Below are 23,901 nucleotides of genomic sequence, written 5' to 3' on the forward strand. Positions count from 1 at the left end.
GAAAAGTATTATGTATTATTAAAATAAATGTTCAATTTCAATTGAGAAATTAAAAAGTTATAATTTGACATATAATGCTGCATCCAATTTGTGCATATATTCCACCTCACTCGTGAGTTGAGGTCTGCGTGTTCACCTCACCATAAACGCTGCATCACGTTAAACATTACTAAATGACTTTGTGCTACGGCTCAACCATATCTATACATATAATTTCAAGCTTCTTCCCCTGTAGTAAACATTGTCTCAAAACTGTAGGTAAAAAACATGGACTTGGGAATATATATAATGTCTTCAGTGTATTGGTGACTAAAAGCACAAAAATACAATTCTTATGGTTAACCATGAAGCCAAATAAGTCATGACATTTCCCCCGTCATACCTCTGTCAGGAATTGATAATAAAACTAGAATTTCATTACATCATGGATATGCTACTCATCTCAAGCCTCTTTCTTAGATCCATTACTAATCTCAATCCTTGACCGAGGTGCGTAGTATCTTCACGTCATGGATGGGCCTGAATTAGTAGAAAATGGTGAAATGCTTGAATATTTTTTCAACAAGTTCTTAAAGGAAGATCATAGAAAGTCCTCGTTTTAGTTGCTTAGTTAACATGTAGATCAAATATGTTTTCAGAACATCCTGTGTTTCACGGAATCCCCATTATAACATAATCTAATTGTCAAAGTACACGCTGTGGCCTCTTCCATTTCTTCTCATATGTTTTCAATTCATAGACCCTAATAGACGTTCATTGGGCATAAACTTCCCAAAGTATTTTAAGAAAAAATCTATGAAAACAAGTTGTGATAAAGCATGAGGACTCGCTAGGAATAAAAAATGTAAATTGTATCATCTCCAAGACGTCCAGCACAACTCTTGCCCAGTTAACCCAATAACAATAGGTTTATGATCCCCAATGTCCCAATTTGATGTTTAATTATTTGCTGCAAACTTCAGTGTTACCATTCGTCTATGAAATTGTAGGCAAGATGGGTTTATGTATAGGATATATTTTCAGTGGAGTAAACTCTCAAATTAGTCATCATCCCTGACTTCACAAAATGGCATTCACTTTTTTTTGTACAAAAAGACAATAAAAATATAGCATAAAAGAATTAAATGAATGATTTTTAAAGCAAAAAACTAATGGAAGATTTTTAAAATCTCAAGAACTAGCATGTCTGACATATACAAACTTGTGGACTAATCTCTAAGCTTTTGAAAGATACTTGACATACCTATCGTTGTTATCAGTTTGGACACTGCCAAGTCTTTTGATCATTTCCATTCCTCTACATACTCTTCCAAATATTGTGTGTTTTCCTGGTCGAAACAGAAGCAGGAATTGAGTAACATTAGGCATTCCAGACATTTCATGACATGAATTAGAATTATTAATTACTTGACCAGTCAACCATTCTGATGCCAAGGTTATGACTAAAAATTTACTTGAGTCAACTCTAGTAATTAATAAAAAAGTAATATGCTTCACCTTAAATTCAGAGATTATAGAAGAGAATTCAGAAACAGCTTTTAAAAGAGAAAAGAGGCCCTCTCATTTTATGTCATTTACCAATTTAATCAAGAAAACCAATGCAAGGGAATAAAAGAAAACATGCAGTTGAATGAGGAAATGAGCTAAAAATATGCTTGCAGTTGTATCTTCCGCAAAGGGAGAAAATATAAGAAACATCAGCAAGCAGTTTTCTCATATAGGCTGGCTATTTTGGCATATCTGTGAATCATAGTTCTTTTGACAAGTGAGTTACAAAGCAGACACAACAAGGGAGATTCTAACCACCGTAGTTGTCCACATTTAGATTAGACAGCTTTGTTAATTGCTAATACCCTACGTTCGTTAGTATCATTGCTATCTTGCCTCCAGTGACCTCAGAACTCATTGTATAATGATAAAGCACTCATATTGACCGAATAGTTCACATACTGTGAATATTATGAGGATCAATCCCATCCAAAAGTCAAAAAATTAAATGGAATGTAATACAAATACAATTTTCTTTTCATATCTCTTCAATGAGAGAGATGATATTTCACCATTCTGAGTTTCCAAGTGTACAACAGTTTGTGTGTAATGTGGATGGTGCTATCTCCAGAAACCAGTGCCTGTGTATGCTTATAACAAAGTTGTTAATATGACTTCTGATTCACCATATTACTGACTCAAATGATAGCTTGCAGCTGCTAAGTATTCAAGTTGGAGAGTATCGTCCCACTTGATTAGGCGGTGCAGTAGAAATTTCTTACTTGGATACAACTTACAAGTTGTACAACTTGCATACAACTTTGAGAGTTAATAGCATCGGGTCTTATACCATAAAATCCCCAGTACAAGCTCTGAGAGGAATTGGGGTGTAATGGGATTTTGGGTACAGCGGGAGTTTGTATTTCACAAGATTCTCCATTTAACACAAACGTTGCACGGTCTTGGCAAATCGTGTGTGTGTGTGTGTGTGTGTTCCTTTCTGGATTTCTACATATTAATTGGTTCACCAACAGTCTAATTTCTGCTTCTACATGTTAAGTTCCTAATAAAAGTTACTTTTGGCATTTCGTGTTTAATTTTCAATTAACTAGATTGAAAAAAGAATAGCATTAGGAGCTCACAATCCTCACAATGTCAGTGGGTGACACAGTACAAAACAGAATTATCAACAAATATCCACTAGTAATTACAAAATTTAGTAGTAAAAGCCCACTATTTCAAAATTCTAAAGGTAAGTAGAAAGAAGCACAACATTACCATCGAGGGAGGGACATGGTGCCAGAGTAATAAAGAACTGACTTCCATTAGTATTTGGACCAGCATTTGCCATGGATAAGATACCAGCTCCGGTGTGCTTCAACTCTCGTTTAATCTCATCTTCAAACTTTTGCCTATAATAAACATACTAGGATGAGCAAGAGCAAAGAGATAAATAATAATAATAATAATAATAATAATAAATGCTTATGCAAGATACCCATATATGGACTCTCCTCCCCTTCCAGTTCCAGTGGGATCCCCACCTTGTACTATGAAATCCTACTCAACAAACCACATATACCTATGTAAGAACATACTATCCCAACAGAGGGTTGATAGCCACATAGACAACGAACAAAAGTACCTTGATGATTCGGTGAAATTTAACGTTGTCGTAATATCCTCTGCGAGACAGTTCAATGAAGTTTCTACAAGTTCTCGGTGCATGCTTGTAGTACAGCTAAACCCGAAAAAATTACTTTATGAAAACACCGTACGAATTAAAAAAGAAAAGAAAAGAAAAGAAAATTGAAGACCCTAGATTAAGAAATTGGGAAAATGGAAAGTACCTCGACGGTGAAGGACCCCATGGAAGTTTCTAGAGTAACCTCCGGAGCACCCCCTTCAGCACTTGCCCACATTTTGCTCACAATCAGAAACCAAACACTTCTTCCCCTCTCTTTCGCGAGGCATGAGCAAAAATAAAACCCGTTTAGTTGGGCCGGGCCGGGCCGAGCCAGTCCACTATAAAAGGGCCTGGCCATACAAAATCGCGCACCTATTTCCCTTTTCCTTCCCATTGTGAATATTGGAACGGAAACGATGCCAGAGATCATCAACGGTGCAATTCGGCGAGCCGTTGTAATCGGAAACGGCTTCGCCGGCGCCGAGAATCAGAGCGTTGGTTTGGTTCGTGCTCTTGGTCTCTCCAACCGCCACTCCTTATACGTAAGCGTTTTTCTTCTTCTTTTTATTTGTGTATAGCTACAAATTGAGCTGAAGTGAATTGTTGTTTGCAGCGCGTGATGAGGCCACGAGGAGGAATCAATAGGTGGCTTCAATGGCTTCCGCTTTCTATTCATAGAAAGTTAGACTCCATTATTAGAATGATCTGTGGCAAGTCTCGCTTTCGAACACCTCACAAGATCGGTAACTAACGCTGCTTCCCTTTCGTGTTTCTATATTGTTGAGAATTGTAATAATGGTGGTTCCGTTCAGGTATATCTACCGTGTTGGAAGCTGATGCTCACCACATTGCGACGATGGCTCGTGAAACGTTTCACAGGTATATATATTATGTCTCATTACATGCCATTTCGGAGTAATGGTACATTGAATTCTATAAGAGTGATATTGTTATTAATGAAATGTACAATCGCTTAATCCGCAGGGACGGTCCCTTGCTGGTGGTTGCATCTGGACGAGACACTATTTCTGTTGCCACCTCCATTAAACGGTTAGCTCCAGAAAATGTTTTTCTTGTTCAGGTTAAACTTTTCACTGTTTCCTTTTTGTCCCTTGAAGCATATATAAGTTCATGTGAATGTGATGATTGACTGCCATTGAAGTACTTTGGTGAAATCTTATAATTTTGAGGCAAAATAATCATTTTCTTTTTGGTTTCTCCCCAATACTCGTTGGGTTTTTTCGACCATTTGGGGTTGACTGGCAATTAATCTTTTACTTGGAAAATGGTAATAACTTAAAATATTGGATGCTGCTTGTTTGTTAAGAAACTGCGATTGGAAACATTAAACGTAAATACTCTTCTGCAATCACAAATTCATTTGCTTCTTTCGAGATTTAACGCAAATTGCCAATTTTGATTTGCCGTGTGTTTTGATAGTGTGTTCTTCTCCATTTCCTATGTGCATGGATTTTATTTGTATGTAATTCATGAAGGCATGCGTTATGTATATTGCTATCTAACTCTCTTAGATGCCCAATTCAGATACAACATCCAAGATTTCACCTCAATAGGTTTGATCTTGTGATTACGCCGCGCCATGATTATTATCCGCAGACTCCTCATGCCCAGCGGCAAATACCTTGGTTTCTTCGAAGGTGGGTAACTCCATGGGAACCTCCTGGCCGCAATGTGGTAGGTACAGTGGTTCTGTGGTGGCTATTGGTGTCTCTGCCTAAGAAAAACATTTTGTGGATGTCATGTTCAAGCTGAAATTCTCTACTTTTTGTCCTAACTTGAAGGTCACTGATTTTGCATTATTATAGGTTCTCACTGTGGGAGCGCTTCATCAAGCTGATTCCAGTGCTCTTAGGGTTGCTGCTTCTGCTTGGCATGATCAGTTAGCAACTTTGCCAAAGCCCTTGCTTGTGGTTAATGTTGGGGGACCTACAGGTATTTTATTTTGCATTAAGGAACTTATAATGCCATTCCTGCTGAACTTTTATCTTGAAAGGTTGAAAATTTGCATTAGGCTGGGCCCAAAATTCTCCTACTGTTGGTTTATCTTTATTTTTATTCAGTGTTGTCAATTACTGTGGGATTTAATTGAAATCTGGTCATCCCATTTCATTTATGTATTATTGGAAACTCCTCCTTTCGTCCATCTTATTTGACAATCCCTTGCAAATTGAAGATTCTTTTAAATGACTCTAACCTAATATTTAATATCAGTAAAGAAATCGCATGTCCAATGTTGGGCTCATTTTAAACTTTCAAATATTTGTATTGTACTGAGCATAGTTGAAAATATAACAGAGTAGTTTGTCAATTTTGATTTCTGCATATATCAATGCTTGTTTGTTTGAAACCTTAAAGAAGCTGAGATGAAAATTTAAACTTTCACATGTTTGTATGCCCTACGCCCAATATTTTCTTCGTTAAACATTTTGTTCCAGTCATTACCTTTGGTTCTTTTCCAAAACTTCTTTTTCAAGTCCTACTTTTGTCACACCCTGTATTACACCTTATAGATCTCAAGACAGTCTTTCTTTTTTCTTTTGGTTGGGGGGGGGGGGGGTGCCAGGCAATTGTCTCTATGGTGTGGATCTTGCGAAGAAGTTAGTGGTTATGCTTCAGAATGTTCTATGGAGCTGTGGGTCTATCAGAATATCTTTCTCCAGAAGAACTCCTGAGAAGGTATAAAAGATTACTCAATTAGTAAGAATCTTTTTGTCTATTGCATAATTTGTGTGTGGTTATGACGTTTGGCTTCTAAGCATGGGCATGCTCCCAGTGGCAGTTGGTCATCTGTCTGATTTGGTCTTGGGAAGTATTAATGATGTTGCATTGAGGGATGGTGGGCTGGTGGTCTCTATTTAGGAATCCTCTATAACTTTGTTTCTTTTCACAAATTCATAATACCTGTTCTTTTTTTTAGATCTCCAAAATTTTGGTCAAAGAATTTTCCACAAATCCCAAGGTCCAAATATGGAATGGTGAAGGTACTTAGTTTTCATATTCTTGAAGAGAATATATTTATACTTATCAGTCCTAGTACTGAAGATTACTTAATTTATTTTTTTTTATATATATATATATATATTACATTTAGGTCCAAATCCACATATGGGACATCTTGCATGGGCTGATGCCTTTGTCATCACAGCTGATTCAGTTAGTATGTTGAGTGAGGCCTGCAGCACTGGGTGTGTACAATCAACTGACCAATGACGATGAGCTTCCATCTTAAAATAATAAATGAAAATAAAATCTTTGTTTAATCATTCTTTAAAATGAAATCCATATTTTCATGACTCTATCTTTTATTACAGGAAGCCTGTGTATGTAATTGGAGCAGAGCTGTGTACATGGAAGTTTGCTGACTTCCAAAATTTCTTGCAGAAACAAGGGGTTGCTCGACCATTTACAGGGAAGGAGAATGTGAGTGAGGCTATACTGTAAATGTTGGTTTTTTTTTCTTGTGTGTCTAAATCTGTCAGTTTTTTATTTAGGATGCACCAACCATGATTGTGTTGAGGGAATTGAGCTAATAGCTTATAAATTCTTAATCCACTTAACTGAAAAATACAAAACTCTATATCTCATTATTATATTGCAAAGCTAAGTATGTAAATTGGTTCCTTATTCGATGATACAGTTCTAAAATTATATACATAGTAAACATTAGAAATACTTTACAAATGGCCTTCTCACTTATCGGAAATTCTTTTTGGGTCTGTTTTTAGATAGGAGCAGGCTCTTCGGTGCTGCCAGACCAATTGCTGCCTGGCCTGTAGTTGTTGCTGGTTGATGTTTTGTTGAGCAAATATTGGTTTATACTTGTTTGTGTTTTGAAAATACAGATAACCGAAAGCTGGAGTTATCCTCCACTTAATGATACTGCAGAAGCTGCCAGCCAAGTGGTTGCTGCTCTTACTCAGCGAGGATGGACTATCTGTGCATAATGGTTTCCCTTTGCCTCCCAAGATTCCTTTGGAACTCTTGGAAATCATAAATGATGCATGATTGAATAGGAAATATTGTACAAGAGCCACTGGATTGTGCTCAACTTCAGTGTGCTTGCTAGCTGTGGTAGTTTCCTTCTTCAAAAAGTCCCTAGTTTCTAAAGAGGTTGTTTTTATAGGTGTTGTGGACAGAGCGGTTTCCCCAATTTTGGCTTGTTAAAGAATTTTGCTGTTTACTCCTCCCAAATAATATTTGGATCTCACCTGTTCCAACTTACTATGGTTGTCAGCTTTAGAATAATATAGGCTGCATAGCACTTGGGCATGCACTAATTTTATTTTTGTCAGCCAAGGAATTGTATCATAATGATAAATGAATTATATTAATTAGATAGTTTGCCTAGCTATGTTTATTAATTTCTTACTCTGGTATCTCCTTGTCACCGAGATGTTCTTTGCTCAGACTTCTACAGTATGTTATTCATTTATATGTGGTATAGTAGGATAATCTTTTTGCTTGTGCTATGTACCAAAAAACAAGTTGTAGTATTGAGTTGAACAAATTAACTGTAAAGTTTGATGCACATTAACATAGGGAAATCTGGCTAATATTATATCAAAATGATATTGAATCAGAATTTTTTTACACGAAAATTGATATTTATGGACTAATTAATTTGCCTATTTTCTTTTTTAATTGAAGGACTACTCGGATCTAATAAGCAAGTAATTGTAATTTGTACAAGTTGTATGTAATATATATCCATAAAGCAGAAACAACAAATTTGTGGCTACAGCATAATTGTACGTTGATTTAAATTCTTATATTTATATTATATAATATACGTATGATTTGATTGAATTTAAATAATACAGTATTAAGTCCCAATTGTAAATTAAATTGAAGTGTTTTGTAAATCACACCAAATTAATCATCGAGTAAAAAATAATATTAAGAGCATTTTATTTAATTTTAAAAATAGTTTTCTGTTTTATATTTTATTTTATTTTTAAAAATAGAAAGCTGGTTTTAAAATGAAAAATAAACCTGCTCTACATCTCTTGTTTTTTAACACCAAAGTTTTATTGGTTTAATCTAAATTTAACATATTTTAGATTCAATTTTAAATATATTTTTATTATTCGAAGTACATTTAGATTCTATTATGCTATTTTTTTTATGATATCTTTATTAGTAGTTAATCTTTGCCTACATGAAATTTTATTTGGAGGATTAAGTATGCATGTGAATCTAATAAATGCACACTAAACTTAAAAGGATAAAATAAAAAATATATTAAAAAAAACATATTGCTAAATTATAAATTGAGAGTTGTTATTCGTAATTTTCTGAATTATCAAAATAAGAGTCCCAATAGCATTTCTGTGTTTGATTTGGGTCGAAGTAACTTCAACTCTGAACACTGAGCACGGCTTGTTTGGTTGGAGCGAGTAAGAGTCAAATCTTGATTTCTTGAGTTGCGTTGGAAGAAAGAAAGGAGACAAAAGATCGTGAGTTGGAGGGTTTGAGTGACTCTGTGAAATTGAAATGTCTCAGACTAAGAAATTGACGCCGAATCTGGATCAGCAGGGCACGAAGGCGCTAAATCTCACAGTGCTCCAGCGAGTGGATCCATTCATCGACGAAATTCTCTTCACCGCCGCGCATGTTTCTTTCTACGACTTCAACATCGAAACCAACCAGTGGGTTCGTTCTTTCCCATTCCACCCTTTCTTTTCACTTAACACCTTCATCTCTCATCTTCTCTTTTAATTTGACAGAGTCGCAAAGATGTTGAAGGATCTCTCTTCGTTGTCAAGAGGTGATCATCTCGCTCTGTTTTCTGTACGCTGTCGCTTTCATTCATGTACACTTGAATCGTTAATCAATTTCCTGTTCTTGTTCAGGAATTCACAGCCACTGTTTCAGTTTATCGTTATGAATCGACGAAGTACAGGTTCAGATTCGTAATTTCGTATTAAAATCAATTTTATTACTATTATTATTGAAAATCAGTGTGGCTAGATGGACCGAAGAAAGGGTTTAGGGGCTAGATTTATCGAAGTATTGTATTTATTTGGAGCTAATTTTTGTTATAAGTAGCATATGGTCGGTTAGGCAATGCAAAATGTATTATTGTTGCATTGAAGACTATTTCTGAATATGTGCTATTTATTCTCTAATCAGCAACTTTCTTTCTGATGTTTGTCTTGACAGCTAACCTAGTGGAGAATCTATTGGATTTTGAGTATGAAGTTAAAAATCCGTACTTATTATATCGTAATGCGGCCCAAGAAGTTAATGGTATATGGTTTTACAGTCCAGAAGAATGTGAAGAAGTTGCGAATCTCTTTAACAGGTATGGTAATTTATTAATTTTCTCCATTCAAGTTATTTATGTTGTGTTTTTCTTTGCTTAGTTATGCTCAAATTTTTAGGTACAACTTACATGATTCTAATTCATACTAATCTGGTCTGAACTCTGAGGACTTTGTGTGTGTGTGTGTGTGTGTGTGTGTTGTTAATATTGCCATGAAGTTGAGATGCTGGATGCTTATCTACTGGTGGTATATGTTTTTTTTTTTTTTTTTTCAAATTCAATTACAGGATACTGAATACGTACACAAAGGTTCCTCCAGGTACAATAATGCCTTCTAACAAAAGGTAAGGATTTTTGTAAAGCTTATAACATTAAATTGTTTCAATTGCTATCTCTTTGAATCATGTGACTATTTCGCTGTAGTGTCACAGTCTTTGCAATAAACCTTTTACTATCATATTTGTTAAATGAAAAGTTTATCTTAAATTTTTATATTATAAAGTATTAATTAACATAAAATCTATTTTAAAAAAGCCCTCCCCCTCTACGTCCCTCTCCTCCTCCCCTCCTCCCCTCATTTCTCCCCATTCTAGTGGAGAAATTTTATTAAGTGGGTGCCACCTTCTTCATTTTTTTCCCCCTCCTATTTCTATTCAAACAAACAATCTAATTACATTTCTTCTCCTCTCATTCCTTCCCTTCTATTTGTTTTTTCCCCTACCCTAAATCTTCCAATACAAACAAGGTGTATAGCACCCATCCTGCCATATCAATTTTGGGGTCTACTGCTCTGTATCATTATCTAGGATTGATAACTTTGCTTTGGATACCGTATGTGATAATTTCTCATTTTGTATATTACTCTCTACTGCAATGTGCTGCCTGCCTATATTGTTAAAGATTCCAAACAACATTGACTTTAATATTCCATTTGTGACAAACTTGTGATTTCAAAACGTCAAATAACTTTCTTCAATAAATTGGATGATGAGAATTGAGAAAGGTATAGGATATAATACTTTTGCTTGGTTTTTCTCGTCCCCTGAACGCACTTGCTCAAAATTCAAACTATTTATTACTCCCACTTTATGACCTCTCCTTGTTGGATTTATAAGTAATAAATACCACGTCTTATACCTTATGTTTTTATATAATATAGTGAATTTGAGGAACTTGAGCGTGTGTCAACTATACCGGGAAACCCTTTAGAGTCATCTTCAGCTGCTGTTTCTGCAACTGAAGCTGTTGAAGATCCTGTACTTACTAACTTCTTCAATGTAAGTAGCTTTGTTGCATGTCAATTTTCTCTGCATTTTGGTGAATACTTCTGTGATGCCTTTTTTTTTTTCTCTTTATTGTATATTGTCTGTGGCTTTAGAAATTTTGACTTCAATTATTACAGACACTGAAGGTTACTGGAAATTATGCTTCCAATATAGAAAATTTTAGACAGCATTCTGCAACTGTCACCTGTACTGCTCCTAGTGGATTGTTGTCTCCTGCACCTACTGTGCAAGTACCATCTGCCTCTTGTTCAACTTCATCTGTATCAGGCTTACCCCATGACATTAATCTTGTTAAGCCTTCAACTTTTTTGGCATCCACATCTACGTCTTCACTATTGATTCCCCCTATTCCTTCATCTGTGCCACCTAGTGCAGTTGTTAATCATTCCCTAAATCTGCCACACCAATATGGGTCTCCTGTGCTTCAATCCTTCCTACCCCCTAATCCTCCTCTTTCTCTTACTCCTATTCCTAGCTCCTCTCCAAACCGACCTTTTATCAGCAGGGATAAAGTTCGTGATGCCCTTCTATCACTGGTTCAGGTACTTGTTGATTTTGCCATCGTTGTTTTGTTCCCTTAAATTTCTTGACCATTATTAATTTAATTTTGTTTTTAAGTTGTCATTCAATTACTTCTTTTATTTTGGGGGTTGGTTGGTTAAAATAAGGGTAATTGTTTGCTACTGTCACGAAAAATTCTATAGCTGCATTCTAAATGAATGTGTTTTCTTTTATCCTTTTTGTCACATGTTTGCTATTTTTTTATGCTTCTTCCATATTAACCTTTTACTTATTTTCTCTACTAATGGAATTTTCCTGCACCAGGATGACCAATTCATTGACTTGATTTTTCAAACTTTACTGAAGGTTGGATGAAAACTGCATATAAAGTTAGTTCTGTATATAGTAGTACACACCGACACATCTAACAGGAGGTGTAACTTGGTATAGACATCCGTGCGTCTTTAGCTTTAGCCACAACTGTGCATGATATATCTGTAATGGCCAATTCTACAATATTCTAAGAAATCATATAGTGCATTACACTATATTATCTTCACCGTCAAATTTATGTGCGTATGCGTGGACAAGTTATAAAAGAAAACAATGATAAAATTATAATGATTTCCCGTCCACGTGTACACATGATAAAACTAATGGTGAAAGTATTGGGTAGAGAAGTATTAAGAATACACTTTTTAATTTCACACTTTCTCATATACTTTCATTTATTGGCTGAAATTTATTTGAAATTACAAACGCATGATTGAGAATAATTATATTAAGAATGAGACTTTTTTTTGTAATTTTTAATGAATTTTAGCCAATAATAAAAGCTTTATTTGAAAGAATGTGATAACATTTCTCCAATTGTGTATTCTGACGCTGTTACCCCTTGGTATATTGTAGAATAGCCGTCTTATCTGTTCAGTAATAAGTGTTTCAATGTAAGTTTAGCCTTATTATGCTTTGTCTCTGGCTTTTTCACACAATCCTTTTTTTTCATATGCATAAGGAGTAAGCAGTAAAGTCGATTGTCTCTTTGTATCAAGTCGGACAACTCTCTACTTTGATATTGACTAATGAATATGAATGCGAAAATGTTATGCTTAGCATGCATTTAGACATAAATAAATAGAATTTTACATGCCAAGAGATATAAATTGTGGTCATATGATCGGTTCATTTACTTCCTAAATTTGACAAACATCGTGAAATTTTGAAGGGCAAGATAATCTAATTCTTCCGAAGCGTCGGAGCCCGTTGTTTTGGTGACAGTTGAACTTCTAAAAACTTGAAAATATGTCCTATCCACAGTTTATTAAATGTAAGCCTGTAGATTGCAGATGCTCACTAATCTATACGATAATTTACTATTACTCAACGTATTTGAATATAATCTTTTAGATACTATTGCATTTTGAATATGAAAAGCAAATTAATGAAAATTGTTTGAATCTATGCACTAGTGTACCATTAGTTATCTTTCAACTAACTTAATACTCGAATATTAACTATTTAAGCTTTTTTTTTTATTTGCATAAATCTTTAAGTTAGTCTTTGGGGAATATTAACTATTCTAGTTTTTAATAATTTTAAACTCATTTGTTAGCTTTTGATTTGGTAAAAACAATAGTCAATTTTATTTTTTATATTTTTACTATCATTATATATTAAAAGTTAAAATAAGTATTGTCTTATAAAATTAGGAACTAACAAAAATTAAAGTCGTGTGCACGAAAGACCAAAAACTCGATAAAAATCAAATTTCAGTTTACCAAAAATAAAAAGATATATTTGATTTGATATAATGTATCAAAATTTAAACTAAAAAATATTTGAAAAGAATAAAAATTAAAAAAAAAAGCGTTTAATATAAAAATTTATATGATTTGATGAAGGTGAAAGTGTTTTTTAAGAATATTCTCATTACAAATTCATACTCTTAGTAAGGTAACTTTTTTTGGTTTAAGTATAATAAGGAAAAGTGCATAGGTAATATATTTTTTTGGTTGGGCTTTTGGTATATTTAAGCCCGTTTGCTACCATAACTATGACGACGCAACAATCATTCATTATCGAACCAAAAAATCATTCATTGCCCTTTGGCTCTGCAACTCTCACTCCATTTGTATTCCATGGCCGCCGCCAGAAGAATCATTGGGTCCAATAAGACCTTGTTGCCGTCCAATAAGACCTTGTCGCCTTCTCTTCTTTCTTTTCGCAGGGGAATTGCTTTCAAGCTTTTCGTCGGAGGTTCTCTCTCTCTCTCTTTCTATTTCTTCTACTGAAGCAATGCATTTTTTTCTGAACTGAACATGCCCTAAGGTTTAAGAGCTGTGCCTTGCATAATATTTTGTGATCATCAATGGAAAATCACATATGTCCAATCATTATTTAATTCATTAACCTTTGAAAAGCTGTTTGAAATTATTTTTATTAATTTGAATGCATGAATGAATACATATTAAGAAGTACTTAACCTTTGAAAATGGATTATTTATCCTTGGCGCTTTGTTCCTGGTTATTTTTCAGGATTGTCCTTCTGCACAACAGAGAAAGCATTGTCAGATGCGTTTTCCAATTACGGGCAAGTTATTGAAGGTATCTTAAAAATGATGAAATGCACGAACACTAAGAGCAAACACTAAGTTATATCATCTTTGTCATCTCAGCATTATATGGTTTTCTTGCCCATCACATTTCACAATGTTACCTTTTCAGCTAAAGTTGTAACAGATAGGGTGTCAGACAGACCAAAAGGATTTGGGTTTGTCACCTTCGCTTCACAAGATGAGGCCGAAAATGCCATAACACAGATGAATCGAAAAGTAATCATCAAACTTGCAACTCTGTGTCTTAAGTTTTCCGTTTAGGAACAGTTAGTTATGGCTTATCCCTTTGCATGTTTCGGAATTTTTGCTAATGAAAAACCAAACATGCTGCTTGGTCTGAGGCTATTATGCATCATCCATGTGCATATATAGTCTCTGTCAATTTTCATGACACATTACCAAGTTTTATAAACTCCAACACGTGAAATAGAAAACTTGGTCATGTCTCATGCGAAAATTGGCCAGAAATATAAACATGCGGTGGTTGTCTTGCACCATGTAATAATTTCTCATTTAAGTGAGGACTCGTGGAAATTCTTTGCAGGCACTAAATGGACGTGTTATTTTTGTTGATTATGCAAAACCCAATGTCAACACAGGTGGTGGAATGCCAATTGCCAGAGGACCTCCTGCAGATCCTTGATTTCCCCTCAGACCATATGATATTGTTTAATCATTTATTTGAGCAAGTGATATGTTAAAAAATGGCTACTATTATGTACACAACAAGTAGAAGCACTGAGCAGCACAAGTGATAATTGAAGGATTCATGGATTATATAATACTGACATGTGGAAGATTTTGTGATTGTAGCAGAAGCATATAAACTGTCCTACTATGCTGTTTGTGCCAAGAGCCTAAAAGAGTAATATGTTACACAAGGCTGAATTATTACGGAATTGGTTGTGTTCGTGCCACATCGTTATGGCAAATATGCTAACTCACCCATTTTCATGAATTATTGGTGTAAAAGAAAGTATTGTACGAGTAGTTTTTTTTAATAAATTGTGGTCGTAAGAAAAGTTTTACATTATTATTGTTACAAAAACTTTAAAACGACTTTTGCAAAAGAAAAAACATGCTGAACATGAAGCTTGTATATTCCAATTATAAGAAGAAAAAAAAAAACCAATTGATCATTACAATTATATTAACCACAATTCTTAATATAGATTTAGTTCAGCTTATAGTAGAGAGATGATCATTACGAGCAATTTGGCTTTAGGAAATATTTCTGGCTTTTATTTTGTTTGTTTTTAAAGTCTTGTATATGAAACAGTGAAAATAGAAAGAAAAATAATTGATGCTTCCATACAAATGTTTTAATAAACCAAACAAAACCTTATTTCTTTCAAGTTTTGAAGATAAGTTTTTAAATATAAAAAATATTTCAAAGTTTAAAATAAATTTTAAACATGTAATCCGTGTCTACAAAACAATGTAAATAATCCTTTTAATGTCCGCACAGTGGGTCACCGCGAAAATGGGGAATTGACTCCACGGTAGTTTGTAGTAGTTAAAGAACAAAAACATTGTTATAATAAATCTTGAAATAAGTCAGAATTTTTCAGTGACTGATTAGTCTCATGTGTGTAAACATAGTAAAGGTCGTTGTACAAGCTTTTCATAAAAGCTGAAAACATAGATAAAATACATAAACGCCGTCTGTGGGGATCGAACCCACGACCACGTGGTTAAAAGCCACGCGCTCTACCGCTGAGCTAAGACGGCTCACACGTTAATGGTTGTGTAAAGTATTATAAATTAATATTTTTTAAAAAATAAAAACAAAGAAATATATAATTAATCGCCGTCTGTGGGGATCGAACCCACGACCACGTGGTTAAAAGCCACGCGCTCTACCACTGAGCTAAGACGGCTTACATGCTTGAGTGGTTTTCTAGTAATTTAAAATTTCTTACTATTGCCATGAATAATTATGTAAATTGATAAATTTCAAATTAGGTTGAACCACGGTAAGTTGAGTTTGAAATTGATAAACTAACTTTACTTGTGAGTAAAAAAAAAAAACAATACAAATTAAATGCATTGAATCACTATACTTTAAATAGCAACAAAATTTAGAAATAACCTAAAAAATCTCAAAACATAAAATTTGTAGATGAACAATGTGGGTCACAAATTAGTGCAATGGCTCTATGAGTGTGTAATGTGATAGTATTTCACGTTTGTAATGTTATGGCTTTGTGGAGGATAGCAATGGAGCTTTGTAATTGTATTGGTTTGGGGATAGAGGCAGAGGATTTAAGGGTAATTAAGTGGGTGGATTTACCAATATTAAAGAAAAGTGGATAATGAAGTTAGGTGGTGGAGCATGGTTAATTAGGTGTGTTGCGTATAAGATGAAGATGCGTATGATAAATTTGTTTTTTATTATCTAAAAATATTGTGTGATTCAACTAGGTTTAAGTTACGAATTGAATCTTTTCAATGTTTTAGAGGTAGCAATCTCATTTCCTAACACTGTCACTTCTCATTCACAGTTCATTTACTTGTCCAGTTTTTTTTTATCATTTATTCTTCCAAATATCGTCAACTTCAAGCTACTGCAAGTCTGCAATTTCTTAGAGTATCAGATGTATTGATTGTTTTATCATCAGTTTATTGGTTCAGTGTGAACTAGTTAGAACGAAAGTGTAAGATACCGAATATAATCATTCATTAAATTCAAAAATAAAATTGGGTGAATCTAATTTTAAAGTTTTACACCAAACACGAAAATAATATTCTTAACCGATCAAAATACATATAACAAATCTGTATTATATTTTATTTTTAAAAGAATAATCAAATATACTCTAAATTTTTGTCATTTAAAAAGTTAAGGCTCCATGACAAAATTAAAATTATAGTTCAAAATTATATTTTGAATTATTTTAAAATCATAAATTATATTATAAGGTTTGGATTCTAAAATTATTCCAAATCCTATTATTTAAATCAATGTTTAATTAGAATTTGAAAAGTACATTAGTTATGAATCTAACGTTTAATAGTTAAATATTTAAAATATAGTTATATGATTATTGTAATAAAATGGCAAAAAAAATCTACCTTTTCAATTTCTTATATTATTAATGAACCCAGTAAACAAGTATTGCGAATAACAAATTATTGTCACAATATATATTTTTAATCGGTGATTAATTTATTTAAGTGTGTTTTTAACATATATATATATATATATATATATATATATATATATATATTCATTTTAATTTTTATTTCTTTAACTCATGTTAACTTCAACGTAACTTTTTTTATAAAATTAAAATTGTTTACAAGAATATATTATTTTTCACACTGTTCACCAATAATTAGAAAATATCTCGAGTTAATTATTTTATAATTAGAAGGATCAATCGTATATAGCTATTCTTGTAATTATAAACATGTTTTTAAATATTAACCTTTATCATTAACAAGGTTGATTAGAATTTCAAACTCCAATTTTCATGTTCAGTATTAAATGCCAAATAGGCATTCTGTAAAGTTTAAAATCAATTCTTTAAATTTCAAGTATCAATGATACACAAATAATATTATATATATGTGTCCTTTTCTATCTGTTATTATTTTAATGCTTTATGAAATAAATGCGTGATATTTTATAATTTAAAAAATAAAAAACTATATGAAAAAAAAACTAATGTGATAACATATTAATTTTTACATCATCAAACTAAAAGTTAAAAAATATATATATATACCTTGTGCAATTGCGCGTAAAGATGGAATTAAAAAACACATGAAATATTAAACTGTTGCATATGGTTCACGCATGCTTATGAAATCCAAACAAAGTAATAAATAATTGTCTAGAAAGCATGTGTTCAAAAAGTCAAAATATATTGGAAAATTTGAAACTGTTAAATATTGAAATCACATGCTAACAAGTCTAAGGAATATGATAACTCATAGCCAACTATGGAAGATCCTATTTTTAATTAACGAAATCTTCGTATCACAAGTCTAACTAAGCACAAAGTCAACTATTTTAAAATTAAAATAGCTATGGTATTATTTAAATTACTAAATATTGATACAAAATATAATGTTATATATATTTTTCAATTATATATATATATATATTAAAAAAAACATATCTTAAAGCTTAAAAAAACACTTAAAGATATTTCTTAAAATATACAAATATCATTTTCCAGACTAAAATAAGGCATAAGCACGCAGAGATCAATTTGATCAACAAATTATTTATATGACCCTGTAGCCATAATTTTTGTATATGTAGATATAATCTTTATATGGATCATATCAAATTGCATGCTACTATCATAGTGTACAATGTATATCACTGTCAACTGAACAAGTATTTATTCCACATGTTTCAAACTTGCTTCGTATAATAAGTATAACTTCTTCTTTTTTATAAATTAAAAGCAATAATAAAATAGATTATAAGATAAAAGGAGTTATTATTATTATTATTATACTTTGTTATAGAAATATATTATCAAGCGGGGAATTGTTAAGTGCCAAACTATATTTACAAGGGCGTCTTCCACTATCAATAATCAAACATTGATGTAATAACATAATCTATTACCACCTCTAAATACAATAAATATGTTTCATTAGACCTAACATAATTTTTTTGTTATATGTATTTATTATTTAAATCATTTTTAATATTGCATAATATTGAAAACTTGTGGGTAATTGAAAAAAAAAGTTTATATAGGAGAACAATTTTTTAATGAAAATTATTTCATTTAACCTTTAGAGGTGTTTTTAAACTTATATTGAAATTATAAATATTTATAATATATTAGAATTAGCTTTTTAACAGTAATTTTTAAAGAAATTTTTTTGAATTTTTAAATTAATTTAAAAAATCAAATATATTGTACTTGATATGATAAAATATATTTTTCAATTGAACTATTTTAAGAAGGTGATGACACTGTAAGCCTATTAGGTAGGATGAAATAAGCAATATTATGACACAGACATAAGTGGCATAACATTTTTTTAGTACTAAAAAATTCTCTGGGAAAGGATACATTTATCAAATAAAAATTTAGAGGAATTTAAGCCCACAATATATATATATATATACTATGAGTCATCAACTATGTGTCAAATCGCGATGGCTTTTATCTTCCTTACAAGTTAAAGCCATATTCTGAAAAAGAGTCCAGAAAGATGGCAATGTTATATGGCAAACTCTTTTACAAATACAGAATTCACATATCCTTTTATTTAATTGTTTTTATAATAAAAATTAATAGAATAATACATAAGTTTTTTACATTAAATAGGTTTATACTTTCATTACTTCCTTGTGTCTGTTGATGGTTAAAATAATTATGACAGTCATATATTAAATATTATATTTGTTTAGCTATTAATTACAGTATTTAAGACAAAAATTAATAATTATATTAAAAAGTCCGTTATTGAGCAACTTAAATTTACTAACGTTATCAAAATGTTACTGCTTCCTAAATTTATGGGAGTCATTGTCATTCTTAGGTCGGTTTAGGTAAGAGACAGAGGAACCAAAAGGGGAAAAAAAAAAGAAGCAAAACAAACTCCCTTGTTTCTTTACTTGTAATTTCATTTTTATTTTTATTCTATTTTTTATCCAAACATATTTCTTAGGGAAGATTATTGAAAAACAAATAAAGAATAATAGATTTTATCATCACAATATAAAAAAAAGAAAAAAAAAGCAAAAGATTAATAAAGTCAGAGCATTTGCAGCTAACAACAGAATCATCATTCACTATTCATACTCTTAACTTTTTAATTAAATAAAAATCACTGACTAACTCTTTGTTTTCTTCTTTTTGGTATGTTTTTTTTGTAAGTGTATAAGGAAGTTAAAAGAAAGACAATTGTATATTCAGAAGAGAAAGAGAACGGAAAGAGCCGCAAACGACAACACCAGGAAGGCCACGCAAAACATATCCAACCTTCTTTCAGCCTTTACTTTCTTCTCCTTCCTCTCTTCCTTTCGATTTATGAATTCCCCATATCTGTGCCTCCCTGCTTTTTCATTCTTCAATTTTCCTCTTTTACCCTCCAACGCCCTCTGTAAAATTTTCAAACTATCCCTTCCATTCAATTGCATTCCATCCATATCCTCCATATGCAAACACACTTCCCTCACTTGCATTTCACCTCCACATGTCACTGTCATGCTGCAAAGCACCCCCTCGGTTGCTGACCCTTTCTCTCCACCGTCAATCAGCGATGCAAACCGCATCTGCACCTCTCCACTCAGCCAATGCCGCCGCACCGACACAGGCTTTCCACTGGATACGTTCATGGCACGTTTTCCTTTCGGATCAATCACTATCCAACTCAGTGTCAGTTTCTCTCCAAGACCGTCACACGCTTCCTCACTCCTAGGATACTTCATCACCGATGGAACTGCCTCCTTCGGTTCCAACAGGTCCACCCTGAAGGGCGAGCACCGGAACCATCCAGACTCAGTCTCCGTCTCCACCATCCTTGACAGCACCAACTCTTGCCGATGGAAGAGGTCCACAGCAGAGATAAGTTCCGGCGCAGCACCATCGGTACACGAGCCATGAGCTGCTGCAAGGGCCACAGGAAAAGAGTCAGAAAAAAAAGAGTGAGAAGCGCCTGGGAAGGTGGCTATGATGTGGCTAACGCGTGGCGCCTTGGTGGAGGGCCACGTGTAATGGCAAATGTTAGCCCAGAGATGGTCGAGCGCTGAGAGGGCGTGGAACTCAGAGCACGCGCTGGCAACAGAGGCGAGTGCTGGGCCGTCGAGGCGGGTGAGGATGTGTGTTTGAATTACATCGGGATGGACAGCAGAGATGGTGGTGGCGTCACCTGACTCATCGGCAGCGTTGGGGGTGTTGATTTTGGCGCAAGTTGAAGGCATGGTGTGTTCTTTAAGTTCTTAGTTTAGAGCTTAAGGAAACTTTTGGTTTGGGAGTCTTATATATAGAGAACCTAAATGAAGGGATAAATGTAATGGCAATGGAGGGGTCAATGGCGGATTTTAAATGCCCCTCACTTTTCGTTTTAATCACAGGACTAACCTTTTGTCCTCTGTTGACTGCTACCAACTTCATCTTGACCACACTGACTTTATTTATGGCAGATTCTGTACTTGCCATCCCTCCGTAAAAGCTGCATTCATTCATGTAAAAAGCCCACAACCTTCTGTAATAATTTATGTCTTCTAGCAAACCTTAATAACTTTTTTCAAGGTAATGATTAAGAAATTTAAATTATATTAAAAAATATTGTTATTGTACATTTTATATTTTTTAATATTATTTAATACAAGTTTTATACTTTTTTTTTGTTAGGCTACTTTTTATAAAATGTCAGTAACTTTTTGTAAGACATATTATAATTTTATCAAATATTTATTTTCTTACCTTATTTTTAATAAATAAAGTTTATCAAAATTAATTAAAATAAAAAATTATTTATTATGTGCAAATTTGTACAAATTAATTCTATTTAATTTGAATATAATTATTTTTAATAAAAAAAACATGTGCCTAACAAATTTGTACATATTAAGCTTCATTAATTATAAAATTTTAATTAATTAAAGAATAAATTATTCATTTTTCTCTTTCTTATTTATTGTCTTTCATCAGTTAATTAAAAATACATAATTAATAAGGCTTAACATGTTTAAATTTGTACAGAATTGGTAAATTGTTAGAGTAACTATTGATAATAAAATTAAGTAGAATAACATTAAATAAAGATAAAATATCATGTCATAATAATTAAAAATAATAACTTGTTACTTTCTTAAACTTTTATAATTTAATTAAAACTTTGATTTTTTATAAAATACCTTTTTAAAAAAATTTAATAACTTTTTTACGTCACACTCTAGTTTTATGAAACGTAAGTTTTTCACTGTTATTTATAAATAAATTTCACAAAAATTTAAACCAATATTAGTAAAAATAAATATTAATAATAAAATTAAATTTAATGATGTTAAATAAAAGAAAATTTTTATATTATAATTTTTTTTTAAAAAATATAAATATATAATCAACGGTAATTATTTTTATTAATTATTATAATTAAATTAAGATTTTATCATATAAAAAATAAAAACAATCTTTAATAGGTGTAACTTTTAATTTATTAATGGTAGTTAAGGCAAAAAAAATTTTATAATGTAGCATAAACAGACAGGACAGTGGACCCAATTAGACTACCTAATTCATTTGAATTTTATTTTTTGTTTTTAAGTACTATTTTATTTTGAATGATTTAGTGTGTATCCAAATTAATTTAAGAAATTTTGAAAAAAAAAAATATATTTTGTTTTTTGAACTTTTAACTGCCAACCAGATATTTAGAGTGAGTTGTAGATTATCCATGTCTCGAATATAGTGAGACCGTTTTCCTGAGACTGCACAAGCGGTGCCGTCTGAACAGTGAACTGGTTTTCTCTGATCAAAAGATAAAGGCAGATTTATCTAGCATTTTTTTTTTATTAATTGTTAATGTCCTTTTTAATTATTTTTTATTTTTGAAAAATAGATACATTAATGTTTTAAAAATATTAAATAGTAATATTTTTCTTGTTCAATAATCAAGAAAAATTATATAAAAATAATTTAAAATTATCATATTGTCCTTATCATTTGTGACCGCCTGTATAAGCTTTACTCAAGATACTATAAAATGAGAGTCAACGCTTAAAAAAGCTTTAACTTTAAACAAACAAAAGTTACCTCAATACACAGTTAAATGACCATCATCTTATCGTATCTAAAACCTTTTGCAACAAATACTTCTAAATTCTTTTATACATATTAATATAAATTTTTTATTTGTATGCACATTATTAAATATTAGATAATAATTATTAATATTGTTTATATTTTAAATTAATAAAATATAAATTTTATTTAACATTTAATTTATAAAATAATAAAAACTTTAATTAAAAATATGTGAAAGTATAACAAAAATCTTTTAGTCCTTCCAATTATTTACTGACATTTAAACTTTTATACAGACATTTTAAAATTATTTTTTTAAAATTAATATTTGACTTTAAATTATGTTTTTCATTTATTATATTAATTATTTTTTTAATATTATTATTTTATTAATATTTATTAAATAAATAATAAATTAATTAAATTAAAGACTTAAAAATATTATTATCTATTACTTTTTATAAAAAAAATTACTAAAAACATTAAAGAAAATAAGCTATGAGTATAAATTAAGTAATATGTAATTATTAATATAGATAAATAATTGAAGAGTTAATTATTTAAATTCTTATACTTTTAAAAAAATTTGTTTTCTTAAATAATGATATAATTAATTTAAATATTATTATATATTTTTTCTTTTATCACGTGTCACTTTTTTATGAAGTTATAACACTGGTATAAACTAAATTTAACATTTTTTAAGTATAAAAATAAAAAATAAAAAATTAAATATAGGGATTCTTAATTATGAGTTTATATAGCCAATGTAATTTTTTTGTTTGTTATTCCTTAATATTTTATAAAAGAAAAATATTAATAAAAAACATAATAAGTAATATTAACTCAATCTTTTACATAAAAATATAAATAAAACTAAATATAAAAATGTCTCATAACATTTGTTTTAAGGGGTAGATATTGCAGCTATTATATTTTTTCTAACAAAATCATAGTTAAGACATAAAAGTTACCTGACATCAAGTAACTTTGAAAATCAAATTTCTCAACTTTAATTAACTTTTTAATATTCACATTTCATATATAATTGTACAACCTGTATTCACTATTATCGCTTTTATGTAAAAATATATTATTTGAAAATATTAAAAAATTTAATTTTCAATAAGAACTATTCATGATTAGATTAATTAAAATTCATCAATCATTCTTACCTTTGCATTAAAAGCTCTTCACACTTTATATGCTTGCTATATATACATTTGATTCATAGTTTATTTGGCCCTATGAAGCTTAAACAAAAGTTGCCACAACACTATAACATGTATAGTTAGTGATAACAAGGAAG

General features: G+C 31.5%; 5 protein-coding genes and 2 non-coding genes across 7 annotated transcripts; 3 read left to right on the forward strand and 4 right to left on the reverse strand.

Annotated features, from left to right (window-relative positions):
- Positions 1 to 229: 229 nt before the first annotated feature.
- LOC113861725 (peptidyl-prolyl cis-trans isomerase CYP18-2) lies at positions 230 to 3,484 on the reverse strand. Its single transcript, XM_027494722.1, has 6 exons — positions 3,339 to 3,484; positions 3,134 to 3,229; positions 2,987 to 3,048; positions 2,767 to 2,900; positions 1,244 to 1,328; positions 230 to 519 (listed from the first exon to the last, which is right to left on the reverse strand). Exons 1-6 carry the CDS (start codon positions 3,408 to 3,410, stop codon positions 474 to 476), a joined length of 495 nt encoding a protein of 164 aa, XP_027350523.1. The 5' UTR covers positions 3,411 to 3,484; the 3' UTR covers positions 230 to 473.
- LOC113861724 (mitochondrial fission protein ELM1-like) lies at positions 3,432 to 7,468 on the forward strand. Its single transcript, XM_027494721.1, has 11 exons — positions 3,432 to 3,717; positions 3,789 to 3,918; positions 3,988 to 4,054; positions 4,160 to 4,256; positions 4,721 to 4,870; positions 5,002 to 5,128; positions 5,760 to 5,872; positions 6,114 to 6,177; positions 6,288 to 6,381; positions 6,508 to 6,616; positions 7,039 to 7,468. The coding sequence occupies exons 1-11, from the start codon at positions 3,592 to 3,594 to the stop codon at positions 7,138 to 7,140; spliced, it is 1,179 nt and encodes a 392-aa protein (XP_027350522.1). The 5' UTR covers positions 3,432 to 3,591; the 3' UTR covers positions 7,141 to 7,468.
- Positions 7,469 to 8,483: 1,015 nt separating this feature from the next.
- LOC113861581 (mRNA-decapping enzyme-like protein) lies at positions 8,484 to 12,468 on the forward strand. Its single transcript, XM_027494500.1, has 8 exons — positions 8,484 to 8,848; positions 8,923 to 8,963; positions 9,049 to 9,098; positions 9,359 to 9,500; positions 9,749 to 9,805; positions 10,621 to 10,738; positions 10,864 to 11,289; positions 11,573 to 12,468. Exons 1-8 carry the CDS (start codon positions 8,690 to 8,692, stop codon positions 11,621 to 11,623), a joined length of 1,044 nt encoding a protein of 347 aa, XP_027350301.1. The 5' UTR covers positions 8,484 to 8,689; the 3' UTR covers positions 11,624 to 12,468.
- An 820-nt stretch (positions 12,469 to 13,288) lies between these two features.
- On the forward strand, positions 13,289 to 14,697 carry LOC113861582 (small RNA-binding protein 11, chloroplastic). Its single transcript, XM_027494501.1, has 4 exons — positions 13,289 to 13,504; positions 13,784 to 13,852; positions 13,973 to 14,079; positions 14,408 to 14,697. The coding sequence occupies exons 1-4, from the start codon at positions 13,387 to 13,389 to the stop codon at positions 14,504 to 14,506; spliced, it is 393 nt and encodes a 130-aa protein (XP_027350302.1). The 5' UTR covers positions 13,289 to 13,386; the 3' UTR covers positions 14,507 to 14,697.
- Positions 14,698 to 15,522: 825 nt separating this feature from the next.
- On the reverse strand, positions 15,523 to 15,594 carry TRNAK-UUU. Its single transcript has one exon. It is a non-coding gene; the product is annotated as a tRNA-Lys (tRNA).
- Positions 15,595 to 15,671: 77 nt separating this feature from the next.
- On the reverse strand, positions 15,672 to 15,743 carry TRNAK-UUU. The gene has a single exon. It is a non-coding gene; the product is annotated as a tRNA-Lys (tRNA).
- Positions 15,744 to 19,753: 4,010 nt separating this feature from the next.
- On the reverse strand, positions 19,754 to 20,764 carry LOC113860912 (probable F-box protein At2g36090). Its single transcript, XM_027493467.1, has one exon. It carries the CDS (start codon positions 20,762 to 20,764, stop codon positions 19,754 to 19,756), a length of 1,011 nt encoding a protein of 336 aa, XP_027349268.1.
- Between the last annotated feature and the right edge of the window lie 3,137 nt (positions 20,765 to 23,901).

Source organism: Abrus precatorius, unplaced genomic scaffold (genome assembly GCF_003935025.1).
Source record: "Abrus precatorius isolate BTA unplaced genomic scaffold, Abrus_2018 Scaffold3, whole genome shotgun sequence".
NCBI classification, from domain to species: Eukaryota; Viridiplantae; Streptophyta; class Magnoliopsida; order Fabales; family Fabaceae; genus Abrus; species Abrus precatorius.

Coding starts and splice junctions, on each gene's coding strand:
- LOC113861725 (XM_027494722.1), bottom strand. CDS start 3,410: ATGTGGGCAAGTGCTGAAGGGGGTGCTCCGGAGGTTACTCTAGAAACT. Junction 1,329..2,766: donor ACCATGTCCCTCCCTCGATG/GTAATGTTGTGC, acceptor TGTTTCGACCAG/GAAAACACACAATATTTGGA. Junction 520..1,243: donor CAAACTGATAACAACGATAG/GTATGTCAAGTA, acceptor CTACTAATTCAG/GCCCATCCATGACGTGAAGA.
- LOC113861724 (XM_027494721.1), top strand. CDS start 3,592: ATGCCAGAGATCATCAACGGTGCAATTCGGCGAGCCGTTGTAATCGGA. Junction 4,871..5,001: donor AACCTCCTGGCCGCAATGTG/GTAGGTACAGTG, acceptor GCATTATTATAG/GTTCTCACTGTGGGAGCGCT. Junction 5,129..5,759: donor TAATGTTGGGGGACCTACAG/GTATTTTATTTT, acceptor GGGGGGTGCCAG/GCAATTGTCTCTATGGTGTG.
- LOC113861581 (XM_027494500.1), top strand. CDS start 8,690: ATGTCTCAGACTAAGAAATTGACGCCGAATCTGGATCAGCAGGGCACG. Junction 8,849..8,922: donor ACATCGAAACCAACCAGTGG/GTTCGTTCTTTC, acceptor TTAATTTGACAG/AGTCGCAAAGATGTTGAAGG. Junction 11,290..11,572: donor CCCTTCTATCACTGGTTCAG/GTACTTGTTGAT, acceptor TTCCTGCACCAG/GATGACCAATTCATTGACTT.
- LOC113861582 (XM_027494501.1), top strand. CDS start 13,387: ATGGCCGCCGCCAGAAGAATCATTGGGTCCAATAAGACCTTGTTGCCG. Junction 13,505..13,783: donor TTTCAAGCTTTTCGTCGGAG/GTTCTCTCTCTC, acceptor GTTATTTTTCAG/GATTGTCCTTCTGCACAACA. Junction 14,080..14,407: donor TAACACAGATGAATCGAAAA/GTAATCATCAAA, acceptor AATTCTTTGCAG/GCACTAAATGGACGTGTTAT.
- LOC113860912 (XM_027493467.1), bottom strand. CDS start 20,764: ATGCCTTCAACTTGCGCCAAAATCAACACCCCCAACGCTGCCGATGAG.